Raw genomic sequence first — 25,276 nt, 5'->3', positions numbered from 1 at the left:
GGCTTTGGATGGGTAATGATATCACAGACATATACGGATATTGATGATGACTTGGAGGAGCTTCGTAACGCACGTCTTCTCAATTCAGGGATTGGTAAATCCAAATATGTGTGTGCGCGTGCGTGCGTGCGTGCGTGCGTGCGTGCGTAAATGTGGGCCTGTTGGATGTTACATAAAACATTCATCTTGAGCGGGATGGTAGTTCGAGTTGGATTAGCATGTTAACTATATGATCTTCTTTAGGCAGAGAATGCCGCGCATGAATGTATTGATGAAATTCCTAGGTACATGGGACCTTTTCGTCCCTAGGAATACCCACAGTGGAGACTTCAATGGGGATAGGGTGTACACAATGTGCTACCTGGTAGATTGTGTGTCATCAGACCGGACAACGTTGGTCTTTGACTGATTGTGGCGTAAAACACACTAATGTATTATTCATTTACTTATATCGGAAATTGAATGTTCATCTTAATTGTTATTGTTGAACATGTAATATATTTTTAAAGACATAAAACAGTGACATAATAACTACAACTTTATGTGAGCGCGAGTAGCTTTTTTGGAATGAGATGAATAAGTCTTATAAAGTTGTAAGCTTCACAACCGTGTAACTATGAATTGACTTTATTGGGTAATCAAAAAAGAGATAAGACCTAAAATAGCCAAATTTCATACGATTTCACTTGTCCACCATCGTGGATGCAAGGCGAAAACATTTCAGCGCGTTTGAAGCCACTGAGAATGCCCCCTGCAGAGTTGGACGGACATTCTGCGGTGGCGCGGCTGAGTTGACCAGAGGCTATCAGCAGTATTTCCTGTCCAGGTTATTTAGGTCAGTTTGTGTGTGTGTGTGTGTGTGTGTGTGTGTGTGTGTGTGTGTGTGTGTGTGTGTGTGTGTGTGTGTGTGTGTGTGTGTGCATGTGCGTGTGTGCGTGTGTGCGTGCGTTGGGGGGGGGGGGGGGCGTGGGGGGTGAGAATGGGGGGATAGATGATAGATTTAGCAACAAGTAAGGTCATCTTGAGTGGGAGGGTATTCGCAGATGGATTAGCATATGAACTATGATTCTCTTTAGGTAGAAAATGAGGATCCACGATGTTCGACCTGGTGGAAGTGTGTTATCAAACCTCACAGCATTGGTTTTTTGACTGACTGTAGCGTCAAAACAAACTCATTCATTTACTTGAACTGAATGTTCATCTTAATTGTTTTGGATAGTCACGGAGCCATGATCAAGAGTACAGGGTGTCATTAGATAGAAATAAACTAAGTAATAATAGGATTACCAGAAAAACGGGGTTTTACACACAAGCCAATAAACTTCGCTCATTAACACCAGAGTAAGTCAGTACAAGATTGAAAACTGCCCCATAATTATGTATGACATGCTTGTCGGGTATTGCTACATATATATGTGAAAACAAAGTTTTTAAAATGAAGAGCAAAACTGATGAAAGTTAACAATGAACGTGTAACGTGTTATATCGTCACTGCAAAAATAATGATTGTTTGTCTTTAGTATTAACATTCAAATACGTTATATCTGTATTAGCGATATTGTCTTTGTTCCACCGGTGAGTCACGCGTTAGCCGTACTATCTCGTAGTATAATTGTATTTCTGAAGACATCACGATACAGTTTTTACGATGCATCACGTCTGCACTAGCGCTTGATAACAGCCTTGTGTTTGGGTGTTTCAGTGGTTTAAATCGCTGCTCTTGATATTGTTGATTAAACTTTGATACTATGAACAATATACTGTTATGTGAGAGGATGACTTTAGAACGGTAACATACTAATAGTATATAGGATGACATAAACAGAACAATGAGAAGTTCGTCCAGATTAGTGTATAGGCAACATTTAATAATTAAAAAAATTACATTCAACAACTCCCCTTTTAAGACCATTTTCCTGACTTATAAGTAAATGCAAGAACAATCGGCCGGAATACAATGTATAGTTCTTGTCCACTTCCATATGACTATATAGCATACAATAAGCTATCGGGTCCCGTTTAGATCGGTTTGGGTGGCAGCCTAGATAGCCATAGAATAGTTTCATCTTGGAATCTCCCATATCACTGGGGATACTCTTCAATTTAAATGGAGTTATTCGTTACGATTCCGAACCTTCATGTGACTGTGTTTATGAACCATTGTAAAAAATAGTAGTGACATTAATTCTAGGAAACAAAACGCGAAATCGCGCATGCACAGAACGGAAAATTTGGTCAAAGCATTAAGTAATCCGCATGCGCAGAACGATTGATTTCAGTACTTCCGCTAAGCGCTTCGAGTGCAGCGTCAAACGCGGGCCTGTAATCTAACACGCGGGGACTGACCAATGAAAACTGAGAAGTAGAAATACCGGTAGACGCTGTTGCTTGATTGACAATGTCAATCAAGAAAGGGAGGAGCTTAACGCTATCGTTCTCTCCCAGTAAATTCCGATGTCAAATAACGACGTTATTTGGACGGAAAAACGATGGTTTGAAAACGTCCAAATAACGTCGTTTTTCCGTCCAATGACCATATACGGAAAAAAACGACGTTTTCGTGTTTGCAGTGTTACTACACGAGTGCCTGTCAGGTACCATTTATCTTACAACGAGTTGTTTCAAAACGTATCTCACGAGCGAAAGCGAGTTTGATACGCTTTGACACCATGGTGTGTAAGAAAAATGGTATCTGACATGCACGAGTGCAGTAATGTGTTTCTTACACAACCTAAAATCGCAACTTTTTAGCTTCGAATCGATGCATTTTGTCTGTTCTCATGATCGCAGTGGCGCATTAACACATAACACAAATATTGTAATGAGTGACTTCATCCGACGTACTGCTTCCTATTCATACATAATGTGACACTTCACATAATCCTAAAAACGTTTCGCCATCTGAGGATTACAAGGCCATGATGATAGTGCAAACTGGATAAGATCAAAGAACCCGCATGATGCTGAGTAAAACAAAATCACCTCAAAGAATTTACCAAATTTTCGTATGTACAACAATGTTTATATATCGTATGACATCACTGCCGGTGACCAATGTCGACAAAATGGCGTGATTTCGCGGGATTTCCAAACGGGGTTTTCGTTGATTGTAGGATGGTATATACATTAATGTGTCATGTCAGTAATAGGAAACAATCAGACTATCTACGTACTATTATTTGTTTTTATGTTTTACAATGTAACCAAGAGAATTTGTCAGAAATGCAGATCACTACCGTCGTCGTTGTGCGCAACTTTGCGTCAGTCATGGCGTCACACAGGAAACGAATTGATCTCTCAAAACGGGAGAGTGTAAAATCTGAATTTTGCTTTGTTTACATTTCAACAATTAAAGTTTTCCGAGCACAGTGTTCGTTTCCACACCTAATTCATTTCGCTTGATGTCATCTTCAATATTTGTATTGGTGACAGAGAACATTTGTCGCTTGATTCTACAATGTAGGAGGAATTCAGGGATGCATGTATCGCAGCTGAGTTTGAAATGTACGTGATCTAATAGGCGTTTCATAACCCGCATACGTGAAACGTGATTTTTGTCAACAGTATCCAATATGGCGGAAAGTGCACTTCGGCGTTCGTGTTTGGGTATTTTTCCAAACGATTCTAAACGAGTCCAGATTCCTCGGCGACGTTTCAGAATTAACGTTGATGTTTCGGTGAAAAACAGATTCCCGTGATCACTAATGTGCTATTTTTGAAATTCAATTCTTCAACTAAATATCCGATATTTAGATTTCTGAACCCACAGTAATTTCGCTTTGCCTAAAGTGACAGTGGATGATATCACAGAAGAGACAAGCGATTTGAGCATGAGGAAGATTGTATAGATGACTTGGTCAATAAAAGCAGGAATGAAATATCCTTTTGGAGACGTGTCAACAATATTATTTCTTCACCTTCTGTGACAGGCAGCCAAGGTATTAGCAATGTGCAATAGACAGAATATTTCCAACATCAGTTTAATTTAAGGGATATACATGTGGAAGGGGGACAATCTACATGCGGCACAAGATTTTATCACCAGCCATTCTATTAAAGAGTGCAATTACTGAAGTGATGATGGTATGAATAATCTCCTGAATGCTGATGTTACTGAAGAAGAAGTATTACCAGTAATACATAACTTGAAATTTGGTAAATCGGCAAGACTGGATGGAATTTTCCTGAAATTGTGAAATGTTGCAGCACTTCCATCATATCATACTTAAATATACTTTTTGATATGATTATGCACAACGGTGTATTCCCTTACGAGTGGGCAAAGGGTATATTACTTCCTCTGCACGAGAAAGATAATATTAATCATGTCAATAATTATAGAGGGATAACGCTGGTGTGTGTATTTGGAAAGTTGAGAAGGTGGATGCATTTGGAAAATTGATAACAACAGTACTAATTGAATGACTCAAGACCTTTGCGGAAATTTATAACACAATTCCTGAAGCTCCGGCCGGATTTCGAAGCAGATTGACAATATATTTACAGTGTTTAGCACAAATGTTTCTCTCTAAACGTCGAGGTAGATTTTATTGTTTGTTGATTTCCGAAAAGTGTTCGATTTGATCAAAAGGAAGCTCATGTGGTATTTGGTACTGAAAATGGAATCAACGGTCGTTGATTGATAGTTTTGAAAGATCCAGTGTGCTGTCAGGACATCAAAAAACCTCTTTTTCAGATTATTTCGAATCTTTGACCAGCGTTTGACAAGCTGAGTGTTGGGTCCCTTTCGACTGTTCACGATTTTTAACCTTGAATTACCATCTATGACAGAAAAAGGAATTTTTGTTGGAGAGGAATTAATTGACCGATTACTTTTACTATATGCAGATGATTCGTGTATATTCGATGACACCGTAATAGGTCTGCAAAGCAAAATTGATATTTTATCTATTTTCTTATAAAACGTGGGGACTTTGTCCAAAACCGAAGGTTTGGTGCTCTGAAAAGGTGGCACTTTAAGGGATGATGAACGATAGTTTTTGAATGATATGCGTATTATTATAGTGCTTACTGTAGTTCTGTTTTCAACTAGATTGTCTTGGACTGAATGCATTGATACCCTCAAGATTAAACCCCAATAAGGCTTTGCTTACAATAAAAAAAGTTTAGTTGAACATTTTATGTAAATTATGTGATATGAAAAATAAAGCCCATTCTTCTTCGTGGTGTGGAGATTTGCGGTTGCAAAGCTGGTCAAACTGTCGATACATTTCATCCTAGTTTTTGTAAAATTTGTTTCAGGAGTTGGTAAAAATATACCTGGCGCATCAAAATTGTCTGAATGACATATTTAAAGAGACACAGATATGGTTTGCACGTGGATTATCATATGAAGAGTGTTAAATGCTGGTGTTAACCAATTAGAATGAATGATGACAGATATCCCCGACAATGTTTTTCACAATGAAGGAGCTGTATGAATGTGGTAGAATTCATAATTCATAACTCATGGTAAACATTTACTTGACATTAATAGATTTAGTTACGTTTGCACGAGCATAATATTGTTTAGGCAGCGTTTGTGGGAATGTAAAAAATAGTATCCAGATGAAAACTGATGAGTCTTGTAAATTAAGGTATTATTCACACGTTAAGATAGTTTTGGATATGGAATATTATGTAACAGCTTTCAGAAACATCAGAAACATCAGAAACAGATCACAACTTTTGAGCAAGTCTCGTTTGACGCTCTTAGAAATCTCCGGAGAAAGAACATGCTCCACTGTAAAATAAAACTGATGAAATGTAGCTGCTGGAATACTATACTATACTATTGGATGAGTGAGTGAGTGAGTGAGTTGGGTTTTACGCCGCTTTTAACCGTATTCCAGGTATATATCATGGCGTGTCAGCTTAATATGGGAGGAAAGCCAGAATGATGCAGGTCTTACGAGCACGGGTATGGTGCTGACAAAGCTAGAAACATAATCGGGGCGAACCGGGATTCGAACCTACAATTATAGGTTTCTGGCGTGCCGAAGGGACGCAACTCTGCACAGCGAATCGCGGCGCCTTAGACGACTGGGCCACCCGTGCCCCCCAATTGAATGATATCAGATCATCGATATCCCTGATGCTTAACTAAAACATCTTGGCCAAATTCACTTGTCTTTATTTTATCACCCAGAGTAGAAAGCGCATAAAGAAACAGATCATCAAGAAAGGGAGCACAATCAGTGCCCTGGACAAACTGTAGCTGGCTTTGCTCAGGACACTCGTCGTCATGATCATGATCACGTTGATCAATATACGTGCATAGTCAATCAAAAATAATAACTTACAATTTACACTGTCAAGATATTTCACACACGTTACATGATGACCAGTTATCAAATATAATGACGACAAGTTAATAATGTGAGAAGAAATGCCATGCCATAAGTATTATGAAGCTGAAAAAATAACGAACATAAAAGAGTGAATGTAAGAACCAAGGTTCGAGGGATCTGAAGATCCCAACAGGGCACGGTCATGCATCTAAGACAACTGGGGAAATAGTGGCAATATTAAAAATTTTAGGATATAAAAAATCATTGACATTGCTTAAACTTTCTTGTGAAATTCGTGAGGCAGTATTGTTTAACGCCGCTCTGAACAGTATTTCAGTTTTGTCATGACAGACACTAAATCAGAAAGAACTGGGAATTCGAACCCATGCTCATAAGGTTCTGGCACGCCTAGGAGACGTCACCGTACACAATGAATTCATCGTAAAGTCATTCATTCATTCAAAGTCACTTGCCCAAAGAGGCACCACATGTGTTGCATGTGCGTCAGTGTGGGGCAGGACCGAAGACCTAGAAACTCTAAGGAGCCAAGCAGCCAAACACAGTCACTCATCAAGGACTCCCCGTGACTAACGTGACCAGTGGTGTAACGCCGCTTTGAACTAAATTACAGTTATTGCACAGTGTGTCAGGAAATCCCTGAGTGTATGGTGCTGGGGTTCAATTCCACGATCTCCGTTTTTGGGTACTTCTACATTTGTAAGGGGGCGGTCGGGTAGACTCAAGGTTGAAGCGTTCGTTCGTCACGCTGAAGACCCGGGTTCGATTCCTGGCATGGGTACCATGTATGAACCCCATTTCTGGTGTCCCCCGCCGTGATATTGCTGGAATATTGCTAAAAGCGACGTAAAACCATACTCATCCACTCACTCACATTTGTAAGAGACGCGAACGACAGTGCCATCGATTTGAGAAGATGTCGGAGATCAGACTTAAATTAAATAGAAACGATGTTTCTTGCTGTGAAGACACATAAGGTTTATGAAAAACGACACAGACAATAACGATATATGACCTACTTTCTGAAGCAACGATAAAAGAGTTGTTTTAACTTTAAGAAAAGCTACTCACATTGCCTTTGCTATTTTGGTTTTGGAACAATTGGAGCTAGCAAATGACCACTGGAGTTTAAAAAGAGGTATAACCATGTGTACGCATGCGTAGATTAATTTACTTACAACGCATGTGCACCAATAATTGAACAGGGCGTCAACTCGTCAATGCAACAAAATCAATATGTCGAATTGTCGTGTTGTCGCACATTTTAACGCCCTTTTCACACAGTTTTGATGGGCGACAACGTGACATATTTTCAAATTGAAAAATGTTGCATTGTCGACCTTTAGTAAAATATGAAATATTGTTCAAAGCGCAACAATTCGATGATGTGACAATGTGACAAATAGCCAAATGTCTTGTTGTTGCATTCTTGCATTATCGCATTGTCCCGCTTTGGTTAATTTTGACACTTTTGGCTTGTTTTGTAACGGTGACAATCTGACAACGCGACAATGTCCCTTCTAGGATTCCATACATAGGAGGTAGCTGCACACATGATAAATAGATGAACAATATGTAATAGTTTACTACCTACCTGTAGGGAACTCTGCAGGTTCCAGTATGATGGCGTTGTATACTTCTGTATCTGGCATACCATTCGGCCTCTCTGTTGGGGAGAACGTAACTGATCTAACCATTCCTGCCACATTGATAGTGTTCTGCAGATGTTGTACGTTTGCTTGAACAAAGCTGACTCCAGTCCTGTCAAAGGGTGTTTCCTGTGGTGACTCCTTCAACATGGAGTTCAAAGAGGCCTCAGATGATCCCATTACTTGTAGATCTTCCACCTTGTCAGCTTTGCTGCGCATCTGTCGCATGTATTCGGATGAAGATTTCACTTTAGTCAGCAGTTGTCTTGTCGAATCCAAGGCCTCCTCTGTTAGCTTCAGATTCTCAGCAGATTTCCCATCAACATCTGATAGAAGGATTGTTCTTCTTTGATTCAGCCTATCGGTCAGGTTGTCAAAGATTTTATTGATATCATCTCTTGCTACCCTCATTGACAATTTGATGTTTTCTATCTTCTTTTGAAGGGCTGACTCCGTTTCGCTCAGTCTCTTTGTCTTCTCTTCTAACTTTCCTAAAACATCATTTGTGGACTTCGCCTTTCCTTGGTGTGCTTCATTCACGGACACGACGTTGTGTCCCTTCCCTTCTTTGTGATCCACTACAGTGCAGGACACACAGACAACATTGTCACAAGTGTAGCAGTAGAACTGTAGAGGGTGTTGGTGCTGACTACACTGATGTAGACGACGAAAACTCTGCACAGGTCGGCCCTTCATTTCATCAAAGGTATTTATAGTGTGGGCCTTTGATACCGTATTCCGTTTATGAGCACTTAAGCAAAGGGAACATAAAAATGTTCCACAGTTGTCACACTGGGCTACAGCTGTTTCCTTGTCAGGGCAATCTGTACATGGAAGATGGAGACCTTTCTGGATCTTGAGGTAGTCCAGAGTCTTCAGGATGAGAGTCTCTTTGGGCAGAGATTTCACCCCACCAGGCAGATTATGTCGGTGTCGACACATGGGGCAGGATAGGGTTGCAGCACCTCCAGTGTAGGTTTCCAGACAGGGCTGACATATAGACTGTACACAACATGGCATACGACGAGGAATTCGTGTTGACTCATCAAAGTGTTCTGTACAAATTGGACACTCTGTCAGAAGATCCTTGATCGCAGCCACTGACACAAGATCCGACATGTTTGTCTGGGAAAAGACATAATGATAATGAACATGATATATGAACTGGTATCAATTTCTTTTATTGTGATGTGTCGTGAGGCAGTGGTTATATGTGTGTATTGTACATGTTAAGCATTCCATGAGCAAAGGCATATTTGGGAAACAATGGATCAGCTTCAAGGCCTTAACATCGAAATATCATCCCTTCACAGGCATGTTACAAACTGGAAGTGTTATATCCAAGCGTTCATAAGAACCAAGAAGATATTCATGATTTTACTCGTCAAATACACAACTCGCAGTGTGAAAGTATTGTACTCCGGCAGCTGATTTCATGAGTTCTGGATCAATGTATATAAAATAGACTTGTATGTGGAGCTTTAATTGTATTTTGTGCGTTTTTGTAGTTGCTGGGTTTTTTAAGATTGGTTGATATAACGTACAGCCACGGGTGACCAAAGTTTAAATCCTGCTGGGAATCATGCAGGGAGCAGACACGCCTTGGAATACTGTTCAATGCGCCATTAAACCCAACTCACTCACTCGTACATATATGCGTTTGATGTAGTTCAATGACCGCCTCCGTTGTCTAGTGGTAGAGCGTCCGCCTGGAGAGCGGAAGGTCCGGGATTCGATCCCCGGCCGCGTCATACCAAAAGACGTTAAAACATGGTACTTGTTGTTACCCTGTCTGGAGCTCGGCTTTAAGGGGCTAAAACAAGGACTGGTCGGCTCGGAGTCAGTATACTGTGTCTGAGTGGGGTATTCATGTTAAACTGCGGCATGGTATCTCAGTGAGCTAGCACTATTAATCGGCATCAGTCCGGACTAGTACAAGCAGCCACACAAACACACACACGTACATGCACGTCACTATATAAGTGCAATAATCTTGGACGCGACGTTAAACCCCATTTCACCTCACCTCACCTTGATGTAGTCCATGAATGTACAAGTGCAGTAGACACTTTCGCCAAAGAAATACTCCATGCCCTAGAAAAGTAGGTCACTACGCTGTGTACACGATCACATCATATAATGAAGTAGTGTGTAGTGCGGAACCTAGTGGGCAGCTCCTGCAGTAATGCAAAATTTTTGAAAAAGCTTTACTGTTTTAACTTTCCTAAACTGTGAAACGCATGAAATGTCAAAATATCAGTAAGTTATAATTACATGCGTGTGTTGGTGATCAACTTGTTAAAATCTGAACATTGCGGCTACTTTCGTTTTCATGTATATTCACAGGGTCTTACAAAATAGTCAGGAAACTCGAACAGCACTCGTCAGTTTACATTGTGAAAAATATAACCTTCATTTTATATTCTGTATATAGAGGCTTCTTGCGATTGACAAACAAACTTTGACGGGGTCCAGGGCGACCTATATCATTCAGGTGTTGATAAGAACCAGGATGTAACTCGAGATTCACATCTATTTATACAATCACTTGTCCAACGGTATAGCTGCTACATTACAAACGTCGTGTGATCCTGGTAAGGCGACATGTCATTATTAACACACTGAGTCACTTTCTTACCTTCGAGAAATGACAGTAGAGAAGAGGGTTTGAACAGGAGGCGTCTACTGCAGACACTAAACGACCTTCGCCTTATCTGCACACGCGCACTAGCTACTTTCGTTATAAGAACTACTCCGAATGAATGTCATGTAACAGTAAAGTAGGTCAGTTGTCAACAGTCTACTTCGATAACTCCGTGGGTGTGCCACGGTTACAACCAGGACCGTACGTATTTGCACAATAACGGCTCTGAAGAAATGACTACCTCGTATGGTGTGTGCAGTCTCATACAATGGTACATAGGTCAGTTTTAAACAGTGTACTTCGATCACACCTTGTGGTGTGTCGTGGGTACAACCAGGACCGTATATGCACAGACCTCTTGCAGACGAATATGGGAGTAGCTGTCGGAACAAATATATAAAGGAATTCATATTACCAGTGTCAGTGGTAACTCAAATTTTTAAACAACAGTTTTCATATCATACTCCATATCAAACCGAGACCCCCATGTCATAACGTGGGCCAAATGAATGGTGATCGATAAAATAACATTTTTATCATACACATTAAAAAAATGCAAAACGCATCCATAACATTTTCACCTTGTTAAGAAGACATTGTCTTGGGAAAGTTAGCCGAGCAGACGACGCACTCCACCCGGGGCTGATATCAATCGCCCATTCAAAATGCACTGAAAAGCTTTATCATCCCCGCAGGGGTGTAACGAGGGTCTGGTTACTTTATATACACCCCCTGTGATGTGACCGTCGTCATGTTGGCTCTATAATAATGTGCAATATCACACTGAGTAAAATCAAAAGTTTATGATCTGAATATATGATATCTATCTTGGTTTGATCTATCTTTGTATTTCTTTAGTTAATTTGTGTTGTTAATCGAAACTGGTTTTCCAGAAGAAAAATAACTTTATTTCCAAGTCGAGACACAATCATTTAACTTACATGTTTTGTATACCAGGGGTAATGGCGACATGGAAGAAATCAAGAGGAATCCATTAAGAGGGATAAACAAAGGCATGTTTACTGGTATCAAGACTCATAGTTAATCCGTTTATGAAGGCGTAAATTTGATATTAATTCAGTTCTGTACATCGGCCGTGCGTGTGATTTTCGTAGCTATTTGTTAAAATTACCCTTTTCATGGTCAGGGTGATAATAACCCCATCAACATACTAAATACGAAAATGTGAACAACATATGTGTTCACACAGGGAACCCGTGTACTGAACTGCATCATCTGATACTGGATTTTCTGCTCAGGTTGATGATTGTGACAAAGGACACGATTAAGAACAAAATGACTCCTGTGAAACTCATAGTCGAGTGACAGATACATATATGCCAAGTTCCACATGTCACGGTGACATCTTGGTAAGTATACGGAATCTATATCTCCCCAGTGGTGGGGCGGTGGGGTAGCCTAGTGGTTGAACCGTTCGCTCGTCACGCTGATGACCCTGGTTCGATTCCCCACATGGATACAATGAGTGAAGTCCATTTCTGGTGTCCCCCACCATGATATTGCTGCAATATTGCTAAAAGCGGCGTAAAACCGTACCCACTCACTCACTCCCTGCTGGTTACTGATAAAGTAAAAGAGTCAAGCAGAGTGCAGGCGGGTTTCGGTGTCTCTCGGGTAGTAAGAAGAATAACTCGCAACTCGGAATTACTGTTAATCTGTCTTTAGGGAATTGGTGAATTCCGTAACTTCTCTTAGATTGTAGGGTCATTTTTACTCATCAGGCGAGAAAAGTGGAGCAATTGTTAAATTAGTAATTCTCACTGTGCAAGAGGATTTTTTTTTCACGTCAATTGGCTGGATCACGCCAAATGTCCCATTATGTGAGATGCGGCACATAGCAACGTCACGTCATATCAAGCATAGTTGCAAATATTTAAATATGATGTCATCCTTTGTGAATGACGTCAGAGAATATATTTACCGAGCTTATATATCTATGTGATACGGAAACCTATATTTTTCTTCATTTCACAAAAAGAAACGTATGTCGTAGGATAATCTCTAAATCATTTGCAATTTCATCGATATATTAGTACTGCAAAGATATATCAAGAAACATCAGCATTGCGTATTTAGCGTTTCGGTAGATTATGAATTAAAAGTTACAAAAGCCGTTACAGAATAAAAAGAAATCTCTGCTTAAAGGCAAAGTCTGTTGTACGATTCCGACTATATCGTAAGCAGGTGTCTATGAATCACCATCAATTAGTGAGTACACGTAAGGTGAGAGCATCCAGGTCCACCGGTGGCACCCGTCACAAACAAGTAATTCGGCAGTTCACCTGCACAAATGCGGGAACATACGGAAAAGTTAAAACAAGGAATAACATCGCACATCATTTTCGCCACATGTCCTCCACATCTGACATAAAACATACTAGAGTAGAATATAAGACGCAATATCGTTCGAGCCTTTTGGGTGAGCAAGAAAGGATGGGATCGGATGCACACAATGGTCGCTGAGATCTGAACGGGGGGGAATAATCATGAAGTCTTTATTCTTTCACATTGAACGTCGGATTCTGTCCAAGGGACGATGTTTTACTGGCTCCTTCTTTCCGCATTTTACACGTTTATTCCCCCACCCAGTCACCTTCCTATAGAGATAACAACAACTGGGTCATTCCTTCTGATAGTGTAAGGTTGTGACCTGATATAAGTTCACACGTCATGTATGAATCTTGCGATTCATCTAGATACGCCATAACCAAGAATGGTCTGTCAAACACAATGTCAGTCACAGACTGAATCACTGTAGTGTTGTCAAGGTCAACAACATACACTTTACTGCTCCTACCGTCCAGTAGAAAGCCTAGATGTAAGGCACCTGCCTCACCAATTTGATTGCAAGCAATAGGTATATCAACGAGGAGTTTGCCATCAAACCTAACCCAGAGACAGAGCTGGTGCTTATGCTTTTGACATCCTATGATGCGTACACTCAGTCCAGTTGATTGGTTCCAGCAAGTATCTGCGGGGTTGGCAGTCATTGCTGTCTCAAACACCATGCTTCTTTTCTCAGTGACCTGTTTCAAAGAGAAGCTGACTTTCACCAGAAACATCTCTCGGCTTCCACCTCTGATAACCAAAGGTCTTGATGTCAACAGACGTCTCCACGACCTTATTCGACATCCTGTGTCTTGTGGCGGAGTTTTGGGCTTTTCATTTGTTACCAAAGTATCAGATACAGTGATGTCGTCACTCGCTGTACTGCAGTCCCATTCAAGGTGCGGACCTAGAGAGGAAACAAGAGACGAACTATTAACACAAAACACATTCATTGTTAGTCTCATTCACAAATACACATTATTGAATTAGTATAACATAACACCTATTCAAGTTGACAGCCGCCTCATAACTGAGAATGCTTTTATTAAAATGATACAAGACGAAATATGTATTTTCCACCTCCCATGTATTATTCCTTCAAGTAAAAAAAGTTACATTTCATTTCAGCGAAATAGATAGTACAAGAGAAAACAAACTATATGAATTGTAATATGTTTGGTTTTTTTATGTCCTTCGTCAATCAATTGAACTTCCACGACTATCTGTAGCTTGGGATTTTGTGTCTGTTTGTTATTTAACGCCGCCAGCTATATGAAGGCGGTCTGTAAATATTCGCGTTGGGACCAGCCAATCCAGTGAATGAGATCATGAGCATCGAACTGCGCCATTTGGATATGATGACATGCAACAACCAAGTCAGCGAGCCTGACCATCCGATCTCGTCAGTCGCCTCTTACGGCAAGCATCTGGTGCTTGTGAAACCGACGAGCATGCGTATGATGTAGACAAACAATGAGTCATAGTCAGGGTTAAATTTTTGTTCAAACCCAGGCATAACCGTCTACACAGGAGCCATACATCAGAGGTCAAGCAGTGCCCCTTATGTTGATGGGCACATGACATGATATGTTGAATCTTAAACACATGAGATCTCACATGAAATGGCTTCATCTCCACTGGAAATCGTCTTGTCCACATTAGCGACCGAAACAGATTACAATGTTACCAAGAAATGAAATTCACCAACTGTCGAACTAAAGATTATGATATACCTTTATCTTTTTACAAACTAAATGTTAGTTTCACATACTCAAACAAACTATAATAATGTATATATCCAACCGTTTACATTTAGTTATATAAAGTTAAGTCATTATAAGCAGACATGGGACAGTAGTCATCACAACTTTTCGAACCACAGCTTCCTCATGTCGACAATAACATTTTATAGATATTTTTACATACATGTACATAATAAAAATTAATTTACCCTTTTGAAATTCTGCAGGTGTCAGTGTGATGGTATTGTATCTGTCAGCCCCTGGTACATATCCCGGCCTCTGTGTTGGAAAGTATGCGACTGACCTTATCATTCCTGCTCCCTGGATTGCAGAGGAAAGGTCGGTCAGGTTGGCAGGTACAAAGCCTACGCCTGTCCTCGTATATTGTATCTCAATGAGAGACTCCTGCAACATCTTTCTGAAAGAAGCAGCCGATGATGTCATAATTTGTAGATCTTCTGTCTGGTCAGCTCTACTCCTCATCTGCCGTGTGTAGTCCAAAGAAGACTTTACATTGTTTAGCAGTTATTTAGTTGGCTCTGAGGCCTCGTTTGTTAGCTTAAAACTATCACTATAAACGTCTTCAAGGTGTAACAAAAGGATATGTCTTCTGTCCTGAACTTCTTTTATTTTTTTATCAAATCTTTGGTCAAGGCTATCTTTGGCAGCTTTCTTGGAAAGTTCTAAATTTGTTTTAGATCTGCTTCTGTCCCGCTGAACTTTTCTACCTTCTCGTCAAGTTTGACAAGAGTGTCGTCAGTGGCATGTGCTATGTCGTGGGGCGCCTCAGTAATAGAAACAACCTCGTGTCCACTCCCTTTATTGTGCTCGAGTTCAGTGCAAGATACACAGATCACAAATCTACAGGTATAGCAGTAGAACTGTAGTGGCTGTTTGTGTTGTCTTGGAAACTCTGATGCCAGGATTCAAAACTCTCCAGCGGCAAGTCTTTCTTCTCCTCAAAAGTCACTGTCCTGTGTTTTCTTGTGACTTTGTTCCTTGTGTGAGCATTTAGGCATATCGAACACAGGAATAATCTGCAGTTCATACATTGGGATACATATATATATATATATATATATATATATATATATATATATATATATATATATATATATATATATATATATATATAAAAAATTATATATTTGTATGTCAATATATTTGTGCTTTTATATATTTATATATTCCGTGTTTACACTATATTGCTACCTAATACGAAAGAACGATGTGTGTTGACATTGCTTCATAGAGAAGAATACAGTGTTGTCAAGCCCGTGGAGTATTGATGATGTGAGGCAAATGAAGGGTAAAACCATTCACAAGCACGAATAGTTTAACATCAGTTTTGAAGATTCTAGATACATATACAGCATTAAACACATATCCAATTAAGAGAGGCTAAAATATATTTATACCACAAGACTTCATATATCCTGTATAACAATGGCCTTTCCTTTCAAAAACAATAATCATGGATTCTAAAACATCCTGCCTCTGGCTCCTGGGGATTCCAGGCTAGGTGTGGTCACTTGCAGTCTATGCGGCTCGTAAGAGGCGAGAAAATGGATCTGGTGGTCAGGCTGGAAGACTTGGTTGATTTGGCGTCATCATACCTCAGCATAGATCGCTGTTCATTATATTATCAATCACTGGATATTCTTGGCCAGATTCGATTATATACAGGCCGCCGATTTATAGCTGGATTATTGCAGAGTGTGTTAGTTAACAAGAAACTTCTATCCTTGGTTATTGCAACATGTACTCACTGTACTCACTGTACAAACTGTACTCACTTAATACAAACGTCTCTTGAAGCTGTTTCTGTTGTAATTATTCGTGGGGCGTATAGTGACCTACAGCCTTGCATATGGGTCACACACACGAGAACTGACAGGTTTTGACAATGCTCACATAGATCTAGACGGCCGGGTTATTACAACAGGGTTTGATGTTATCGTTGTTGGTTATCTCAATGACCGCGTTTCTGTTTTAGTTAGTGAGTGCGTTACACAACATCATTTCGTCAACATTTCAGCCGTATAGCCACAGGAATAATGTTTGCAATCATAAAAAAGGTATATACAATAAAACAGTAAAAAAACAGATTCAATATAAAATATTCTCTTTCAGATGTGTGAAGTTAGGTTTTCGCATTCATTCAAAACGTTTTATCATGTGTATTCTGTAAGTGGTCATACATTGACCAGATAGTGTATTCTGTCAGTGGTCATAGATTGACCAGATAGTGTATTCTGTAAGTGGTCATAGATTTAGCAGATAGTATATTCTGTCAGTGGTCATAGATTGACCAGATAGTGTATTCTGTAATTAGTCACTGATTGATAAAAAGGATGAAATGAAGATTGTCTTTCTGTCATAGTATACGTGAAATAAGTTTCAGTATACTTTTCCTTGCACTACAACTCAAACTGGAGCATGTATAATATGCAACACCAATTAATAATCAGAGATATTGTGTAGGTTTATAGCTATTATGACAATTAAAAGTCAATAAACAATATTACGTGGCAGTAGATTTGGTGGCTGCTTATAAAAGTGCCCATGAAATGTTAACGTTTCCAGATAAGGGTAGATTTGCAACAAGGTACTTCAAAACACCCACCTTTGTGTATCGACACTGGGATAGACTTATTATTCGATACTATTGACGTTTCATGTTCCGGCAGGCTAGCTGTACCTATATAAGAGCAAGGCGAGGGTGATTCGAGGTATTTTACGACCTGACCTACGAATTATTTACTTGTCCAGTGCGGTCGAGATTCCAATCTGGAAGCGCTAAACACTGTTTCCCGAATTCATGAACGGAGAACGTGCCTCGTTTAAGGCATTCGACTGTGACAAATCCGGGATATAATGTGTCTGCAGCTCCCAACTGCTACTCGAAGAGGCGACCTAATGGATCGGATGGTCAGGTTCGGTGACTTGGTTGATGGCTTGTCAACCAACGGAATCGGCGTGGAACGTTGCTGATAACATCAGTCACTGGATTATATGGTCTTCAGTGGCCTATTTACACGCCTCGATGGCTTGAATAATACGCGGCACCCACATACCAAGTGGGTGCAAACATTTTCCTTTATTTCCGTCACATCTTTTCATATAGTTGTGACAGTCTTGAAACATCACAGATGTATTCATATTCAAAAACATAATAAATCATGTTCAAAAGTGAGACGTTTGTGAATTATATGCTCCAACCACCAGCGAGGAACAGATTAACATCATGGGTGCTGCTATAGAACATGCATATATATTCAAGAACAATATATAATTACTAAAATACAATAATCATTCAAAACTATCATGGAATCAAAGCTATGAAATTCCGCACATCCTCATCCATGTTGAAAAGTAAATAGATACATATACAATGTCCACTAATAACCAGTCTCGATTATCCAACAAAACAGATTCCAGTGGGTGCACAATAGTATGGGTTATTTGTTGGGATAATTTGAGCTCGATCATGATCAAGTCCTCCCCTGGATAAGTATGTTTAAACAACTGGTGTTCATTGTACAGCTGCTGACAGAAGAGCAAACATAAGTCTCCAACACAAATCACATCATGGCATATGGTACACTAACAAAACACCAATGCAATTTAAATATTGTTACCATTTTGCAAAATATAGATGTGATATAGATATAGATGAGTTACACAGTAGAGGCAATTAAGGATATTGGCTGATCACTATCCACACAAAAGACAATTTATTTCTTCATTACAGTACACATCTTTTTGCGACACCATTCCGCTTTGCTGCTGAATGGATGACGAACAGCTGCTGGTTAGTTAGTGAGTGAGTGGGTAAGTGAGTTGGGTTTAACGCCGCTTTTAACATTATTCCAGTAATATCACGGCGTGTCAGCTTAATGTGGGTGGAAAGCCCGAAGTGATGCAGGTCTCAGACGTTTACCACTTCGGTGAACCCACGAGCACGGGTATGGTGCTGACAAACCCAGAAACATAATCGGGGTTAACTGGGATTCGAACTCACACTCATAGGTTTCTGGCGTGCCCAAGGGACGCAGCTCTGCACAGCGAATCGCGGCGCCTCAGACGACTGGGCCACCCGTGGCCCCGCTGGTTAGTTAGAGGGTGCCGAAATTCCTTATACAAATGGTTCACATGTCTCATTCAGATAGTACATCATTTTTACAGTATACAAATAATTAGAACACGTGTTAGTAATTAGTTAGTAGACTTTACATAGACCTACATGTATTATAGAAAGTGGTTGAGAGACCTTTCATATTTTTGTCTAAATGTTTTGGCTTTACAGACAGAGACAGACGGTATATTCAGTAGAAAGGCCATAGGCCCATAATACAGACAATGTTTGGTTGCATGAACTACGCATGCCAATGAAGTAATCTATATAAGTTTCTCTTAGTTTTGGACTTTGTATAAATATAAACATATGTTATATACAACATCAAAGTTTTCTGATAAAATAATTTCAGTTAAATATGTTACAGTATGAGATTTGATATACTGTGTATAATCCGTCGCTATACTGTAAAAGTATTGCCACGATAAATATTTACTGACTCACACTTCAAACATGTGACCCTTCTTGTCAATGTGGTGGCCTGATATTAGTTCCCCTGTCATCTCTGATGTAGATGGTAGAGAAACGTACATCAAGACCCACAGTGGCGTGTTGAGTAGAACATTCGACACAGTGCTGAACGTGTTCCCATCCCCAACATTAATGACATGTATTTTCTGTGTGTTGCCATCAAGAAGAAAATTCCAGTGCAACTCACAGGACATGCCAACTTCATTCTTGATAAGTGGCAGGTCAGTGACAAGTTTCCCATTATTAACCCAGACACACAGCTTCGTTTTGTGATTAGGACATGCAACAACACTTACACTCAACCCCAACAACTGATTCCAATCGGAATCTAATGGTGAAGGGGTAAGAGCTGTTTCAAATAGCATCGTTTTCCTTTCTGCCTTCTGTCGTAGGCTGAATCGAGACTTCACCTGGAACATGTCAATGCGGCGAGTCTTCATGATCAGAGGTTTCGACGCCATGACACATCTCTGGGATTGTATCCTACAGCCAGTGTCATTTGGCGAGACATCCGGCCTGGCATTAGAGATCGTAGTCCCTTCTACAGTCACGTCACGATTAGCAACGGCTGAGTCCCACTCCAATTGTGTACCTTTTAAAAGGAGCAAGAAACATATGGCTAATATTCAGAAATCACGGTCGTCCATGGCAAATGTGGATACACTTTGAATCCACTGTTGAAAATAGATCAAAGCATGACGTCTTAATATTTATGTTACTCACGGTAGATCAGAGAAATTGCAACTGTCAAAGATTCGATAGATTGGCCAAATCTCGCGATCTTGCATTCTCGTGTTTTGGGCATATTTACCTCGTTTCCAAAGGTCGAGATCGCGAGAATGTCCCTTACAGTATTCCATAATTATCTGACGGTAACCCCTGTTCAAAGTGGATGTGACAGTTTAAAGAAAGATGTTTGTAACAGTAACTGATTGTCTTAAGCTAAAGTGCACAAATATAGGTGGGATGTTAAATGGGGACAAATTGCTATATTAGCAGTCCTGGCTTTTTCTTTTTAATACTTGATTAGCTCAGAAGGGGGACATTATTTTCATGATGAGGTTTAATTACTTTGCAAAAAGCAATGTATTTCTTTCCCAGTTTGGTCTCTTCTTTCAAGGGCACACCACACTTCACGCACACCAATGTATTGTTTACGCATTCGATTGTGACATAGGGCCGGAATGACGTCACACTAGAAACGATGTCATTGCTGAAGTTGAAGTCACTTGACAACAGTGGTTTTCTAAGACGTGACAAGGAGTACCTTTAATATTACAAACTTGTTCATTATACATATAGTATGTGTATATGATCTGTTCGTATTTGAAATAAAAACGCTGTTATCCATCAAAAATATCCTTGACACAGAGACAGTTTATGGTGATAAAATATGTTGAATAGAAACATATTAAACTTACATGTTATAGCCATTATGTCTACTTTCGATAGAACCATGTCACCATCACGCACTGAAATAAGACACTGATTGAGTGAATAAAATGAATGCCAAGCCTACCGTTTGTTATATAAAATCATATTACTGAAGCCTTACTAGATTAAAAAAAGTTACACGGTGTTTACCACTATTAAACCATACACATCTTATAAGGATCCAGCATAGAATTGGCCCCCCAGCTCTCAATTTCCTTTCGTAAGAGGTGACTAGATTTGAGTGAGGGAGTGAGTGAGTGAGTTGGGTTTAACGCCGCTTTTAACAATATTCCAGTTACATCACGGCGTGTCAGCTTAATGTGGGAGGAAAGCCCGAAGTGATGCAGGTCTCAGACGTTTATCACTTCGCTGACTAGATTGGATCAAGGAGTTACGGTTTAGTGACTTTCTTGGGTCCGGGTGATCGTAGTGTGTGAACTGCTTACTACTTGCGACATTGGGATACATATGGCAAATGTTCAGTTAATTCCATGGTCATATATGACGTCCTCTAGTGTGAATTGAGGGACAAGAATTCGTCCCAAGTAATCAATGATTGCTGGGAGAGGACATTAAAACTGCATGAGATATCGCTAAAAGGCCAACCATTTGCAATCGATTATGTACATATTGCTGGAATATACATAAAAGCAATAACAGCAAAAATAAGCTTAAAACAACACAATTGAACAACTAGTTTAAGATAGGGTCACAAAGGTATTGAAATATTTGAACTATTGCAGAAACCGACCTGCAGGTACCTCAGCTGGCTCCAGTGTGATGGTGTTATATATTGTCTTCTGTGGTACATCTTGTGGCCTCTGGGTTGGCGTGTATGTGACAGACCTGACCATGCCTGTCACCTTGATAGTGGACGCGAGATTATTCAGATTGGCTGGGACAAAGGATGTTCCCCTGCTTACAAATTCCACTTTCTTTGGCTCCTCAGCTAGTATGCCATTCAGTGAGGGTGTAGAGGAAAGCATCAGATGAAGATCCTCGATATAATCGGCCATGCTTCTCATCTGCCTAATGTACTCTGTTGAGGATCTCACCTTCGCCAGCAGCTCTCTGGTTGACTGGAGGATCTCTTCCGTCAGCTTTACATCAGCGCCGGTTCTCTTCTCCACGTCTGACAAAAGAGTTGCTTTCCTTTGTTGCAACTCCTCTAACATCTTCTCAAAGCATTTGTTGATGTCCTGTCTGGCTGCAAGTGCTGACACGTGCATGTTGTCGACTTTGTGTAACAATTCTTGTTCTGTTTGACTCAGTTCTACAGCCTTTTCGTCAAGTTGATTTAACATGTTATCAACATGTATTGATTTTTCTTGGTGTGCTTTATCCACAGGTACAAACATGTGTCCCGCTCCTTCTCGATGATCTTCTACAGTGCAGGAAACACATATGATCTTCTCGCAGGTATTGCAGAAGTATTCCTGACGCTGTGGGTGATGGCCGCATTCGTGTAGTCGTCTCAAGGCCTGGATCGGCTGACCTTTAATCTCCTCAAATGTATGAGTTCTGTGATGTCGTGACAATCTGTGTTGATCATGGGTTATCCTGCATTCCTTGCATAAAAATACACAGCATTCTTCACAACGTGCTATTGCCTCGTTGCTGCTTGGGCAATCTGTACATACCACCCGCTCATTTCTTTGGATTTTCTGGTAGTCAAGTATCTTCGATGTGATAGGCTCAGTCGGAAGAGAGGTAACTCCATTATGAAGTTCGTGCTTGTGGTGACTGACAGGGCAGAGCAACGTCTTGTCTTCTTCATTGTAGATCTGCTGTAAACATGGCTGACAGATACACTGTACACAACACGACAGACGGCGGGGAAGGCGCGCGACATCATCAAATTGTTCAGAACATACTGGACACTCTGTGAGATAACGTTGCACATGTGACGTTGAGAGAGAGTCAGACATTGTTCCTGCGAAAAGCACACACAACTCGATAATGAATGTTGCAATATTAATTTGTATAAAAAAGTCCTCTTACCTTATGCCCCGTATCTATATGAAAACATGCAATCCAATTATATCAATTAGCACAGAGAAAATAATTGTGACGGTTCATGATAGCGATTGATTTGATGCTAACTCCTTTCGTGTTAAGGTGGTACAGTTTAATGAAAACATGACAATTAATGTTTTCAATACCTTAAATGAAAATTGCCTTGATATAAATATAACCCTTGTAGATCCGGGGTAGAATGGTCTTCAGTAACACGTGCCGTAAAAGATGACCATGCTTGTCGTAAGAGGTGACTAACGGGATCGGGTGGTCAGGCTCGTAGACTTGGTTGATACATGTCATCGTATCCCAATTGTGGGGATCGATGCGCATGATGTCAATCACTTGATTGTCTGGTCCAGTATCGAGTGCGGCGTTAAGCAAAAAACATATATATATGTGTGTGTGTGTGTGTGTGTGTGTGTGTGTGTGTGTGTGTGTGTGTGTGTGTGTGTGTGTGAAATTTAATTTGTTCAATGAAACAAATTCTAAAAGACATGTTGAAAGGTGCGTCAAACCTTCCTAATTTTAAACCTTAAGTCTCAAGTGGTAACACACACTGACGCTATAACTGTTTGGGACCTACCTTCCTGTAATAGTGATCTGTGGTCGCATCACCCTGACATACAGACATAGACACAATCGAATTGGCTTTCATGAGTCAAGGGAGATGCAGATATATGTGGGCGGCACAGATCAATGTGACTGGAACACGGACCCAGGGTATGGTTTGGATGCACAAAGTCCACACATATCATGTTGATAACCCGTGCACATGTGACCTCATATAAAACATTAGGCTGTTGTGTCTATCATTATCAATGACAAATACCTTTCACAAGTGTAAGGTCTCGATATCAGCGCCTATGTATGAATCATGTAGGAAACTAGCTTCGAACATATAGGATTCTATTGCTGATCGTTGCGAAAAATTGGATTGCGTGGTCAGTATCTGTGACTTTGCTGATGGCATAAACATTTCAAAACGTTTGATGTACAATCGAGCATGGTTATCTCTAAGGAGATTCCAAAGAGCTCCGTGCAACGCTTGTTGTTTGATCAGGGCTACAACACTCAAGGCCTCAGTATTGCTTCCTATTGGTTTAAACACATGGAGGACAGTTGACGCATTTGGTAGTGATTTACATTTATATAAAAAAAAACATGCTTATTTTGGAGAGGGAATCGTACAATGGAATTTATAATATCTATATATATTATGATTATGGAATTGGGTTTCATAGCTTTTCTTGTTCATGTTAAATTGTATAGTGCGGTATTAAACAAATTATTAACGCGCACATGAACTTATTTTGCTTACATTACATTATGCTTATTTTCTATTGTATTTATGCGATCACAATCAGGATTTGTTATGTCAAGATCACATTTAACTAAACCATGGATGCTTGTTGACTTTATTGATCACTGTTGCCCAGGGGGCACGGGTGGCCCAGTCGTCTAAGGCGCCGCGACCTTGGGCATGCCAGACCCCATGTGGGTTCGAATCCCGGTTTGCCCCGATTATGTTTCTAGGTTTGTCAGCACCATACCCGTGCTCGTGGGTTTCAACGAAGTGGTAAACGTCTGAGACCTGCATCACTTCGGGCTTTCCTACATTAAGCTGACACGCCGTGATATAACTGGAATACTGTTACAAGTGGCGTTAAACCCAACACACTCACTCACTCACTGTTGCCCAGTCTGTGTATTTGATGTGAGGTTGGAAATCGGAAATCAAGTAAACGAATAAGGTTAAAGGTACAATGTACAGTTCACAAAGGAAACAGAAGCTACAACATCAGGATTTGACACAGGATTTTCAAATGAAGCAAGAGCTTTACTTAGCAGGTAAATGTTTATACCTCAGGTGATCTCATGCAGAAAATATTTTAATGAAAATCACCCTTGTAAGTGCAAGATAATATACATTTTCATCTCCTGCTGCAGGACCAGATATTTTGTAAAATAAATGTATGAGCCTGAAATGTTTTTAAGAAAAACACCTTGCAACCAGGTAGTTGTTGTGGCAGACAATTTTTTTACAACAGTCTGAAGCATAATAATGAATGTCAGCGTTGCTTGCCCTTCCGGTAGCACGCCACAAAAATGCATGCAAAGGCTAGTCATGGGTTCGTGCGAACCAACAAAGGAACAAATGCCCTCCATATGTCTACATCCTACATCGTTCAGCACCACTACCATCATTTCCAAACAGGACGGTCGGGTAGCCTAGTGGTTAAAGCGTTCGCTCGTCCCGCCGATGATCCGGGTTCGATTCCCGACATGGGTACAATGTGTGAAGCCCATTTCCCCCGCCGTGATATTGATGGAATATTGCTAAAAGTGGCCTAAAACTATACTCACTCACTCACTCACTCATTTCCAAACAAATCGCCTGCTCATGATCACTGACAGTAGTGTGTGGGAAATTCAGATTCAAACACTTTATTTACAAAAATCTATTGTTAAAATGTTAATGTGTTCTACAGATTCTACAGATTAAAGTTGGCAAAGGTTCCTTG

General features: G+C 40.2%; 2 protein-coding genes across 2 annotated transcripts in view; both read right to left on the bottom strand.

Moving 5' to 3' along the window:
* The window catches only part of LOC125380075 (E3 ubiquitin-protein ligase TRIM33-like), a 30,747-nt gene extending 19,841 nt beyond the window's left edge, over positions 1–10,906 (bottom strand). Inside the window, exons 1-2 of the mRNA XM_048396310.1 lie at positions 10,843–10,906; positions 7,903–9,082 (exon numbers count right to left, since the gene is read on the bottom strand). Coding sequence (XP_048252267.1) covers positions 7,903–9,082; positions 10,843–10,878 — 1,216 coding nt within the window. The 5' untranslated portion in view covers positions 10,879–10,906. The remainder of the gene's footprint in view (positions 1–7,902; positions 9,083–10,842) is intronic.
* A 2,309-nt stretch (positions 10,907–13,215) lies between these two features.
* Positions 13,216–23,463, bottom strand: LOC125379946. The gene is made up of 7 exons (XM_048395852.1): positions 23,338–23,463; positions 21,487–22,668; positions 20,723–20,773; positions 19,275–19,893; positions 14,997–15,110; positions 14,568–14,620; positions 13,216–13,857 (listed from the first exon to the last, which is right to left on the bottom strand). The coding sequence occupies exons 2-7, from the start codon at positions 22,661–22,663 to the stop codon at positions 13,220–13,222; spliced, it is 2,652 nt and encodes an 883-aa protein (XP_048251809.1). The 5' UTR covers positions 22,664–22,668; positions 23,338–23,463; the 3' UTR covers positions 13,216–13,219.
* Positions 23,464–25,276: the final 1,813 nt, after the last annotated feature.

This window comes from Haliotis rufescens, unplaced genomic scaffold (assembly GCF_023055435.1).
Source record: "Haliotis rufescens isolate VD_foot unplaced genomic scaffold, xgHalRufe1.0.p SCAF_15, whole genome shotgun sequence".
Lineage (NCBI taxonomy): Eukaryota > Metazoa > Mollusca > Gastropoda > Lepetellida > Haliotidae > Haliotis > Haliotis rufescens.
Note: the sequence above shows the minus strand (reverse complement) of the source record. Positions and strands in the feature narration are given on the sequence as shown.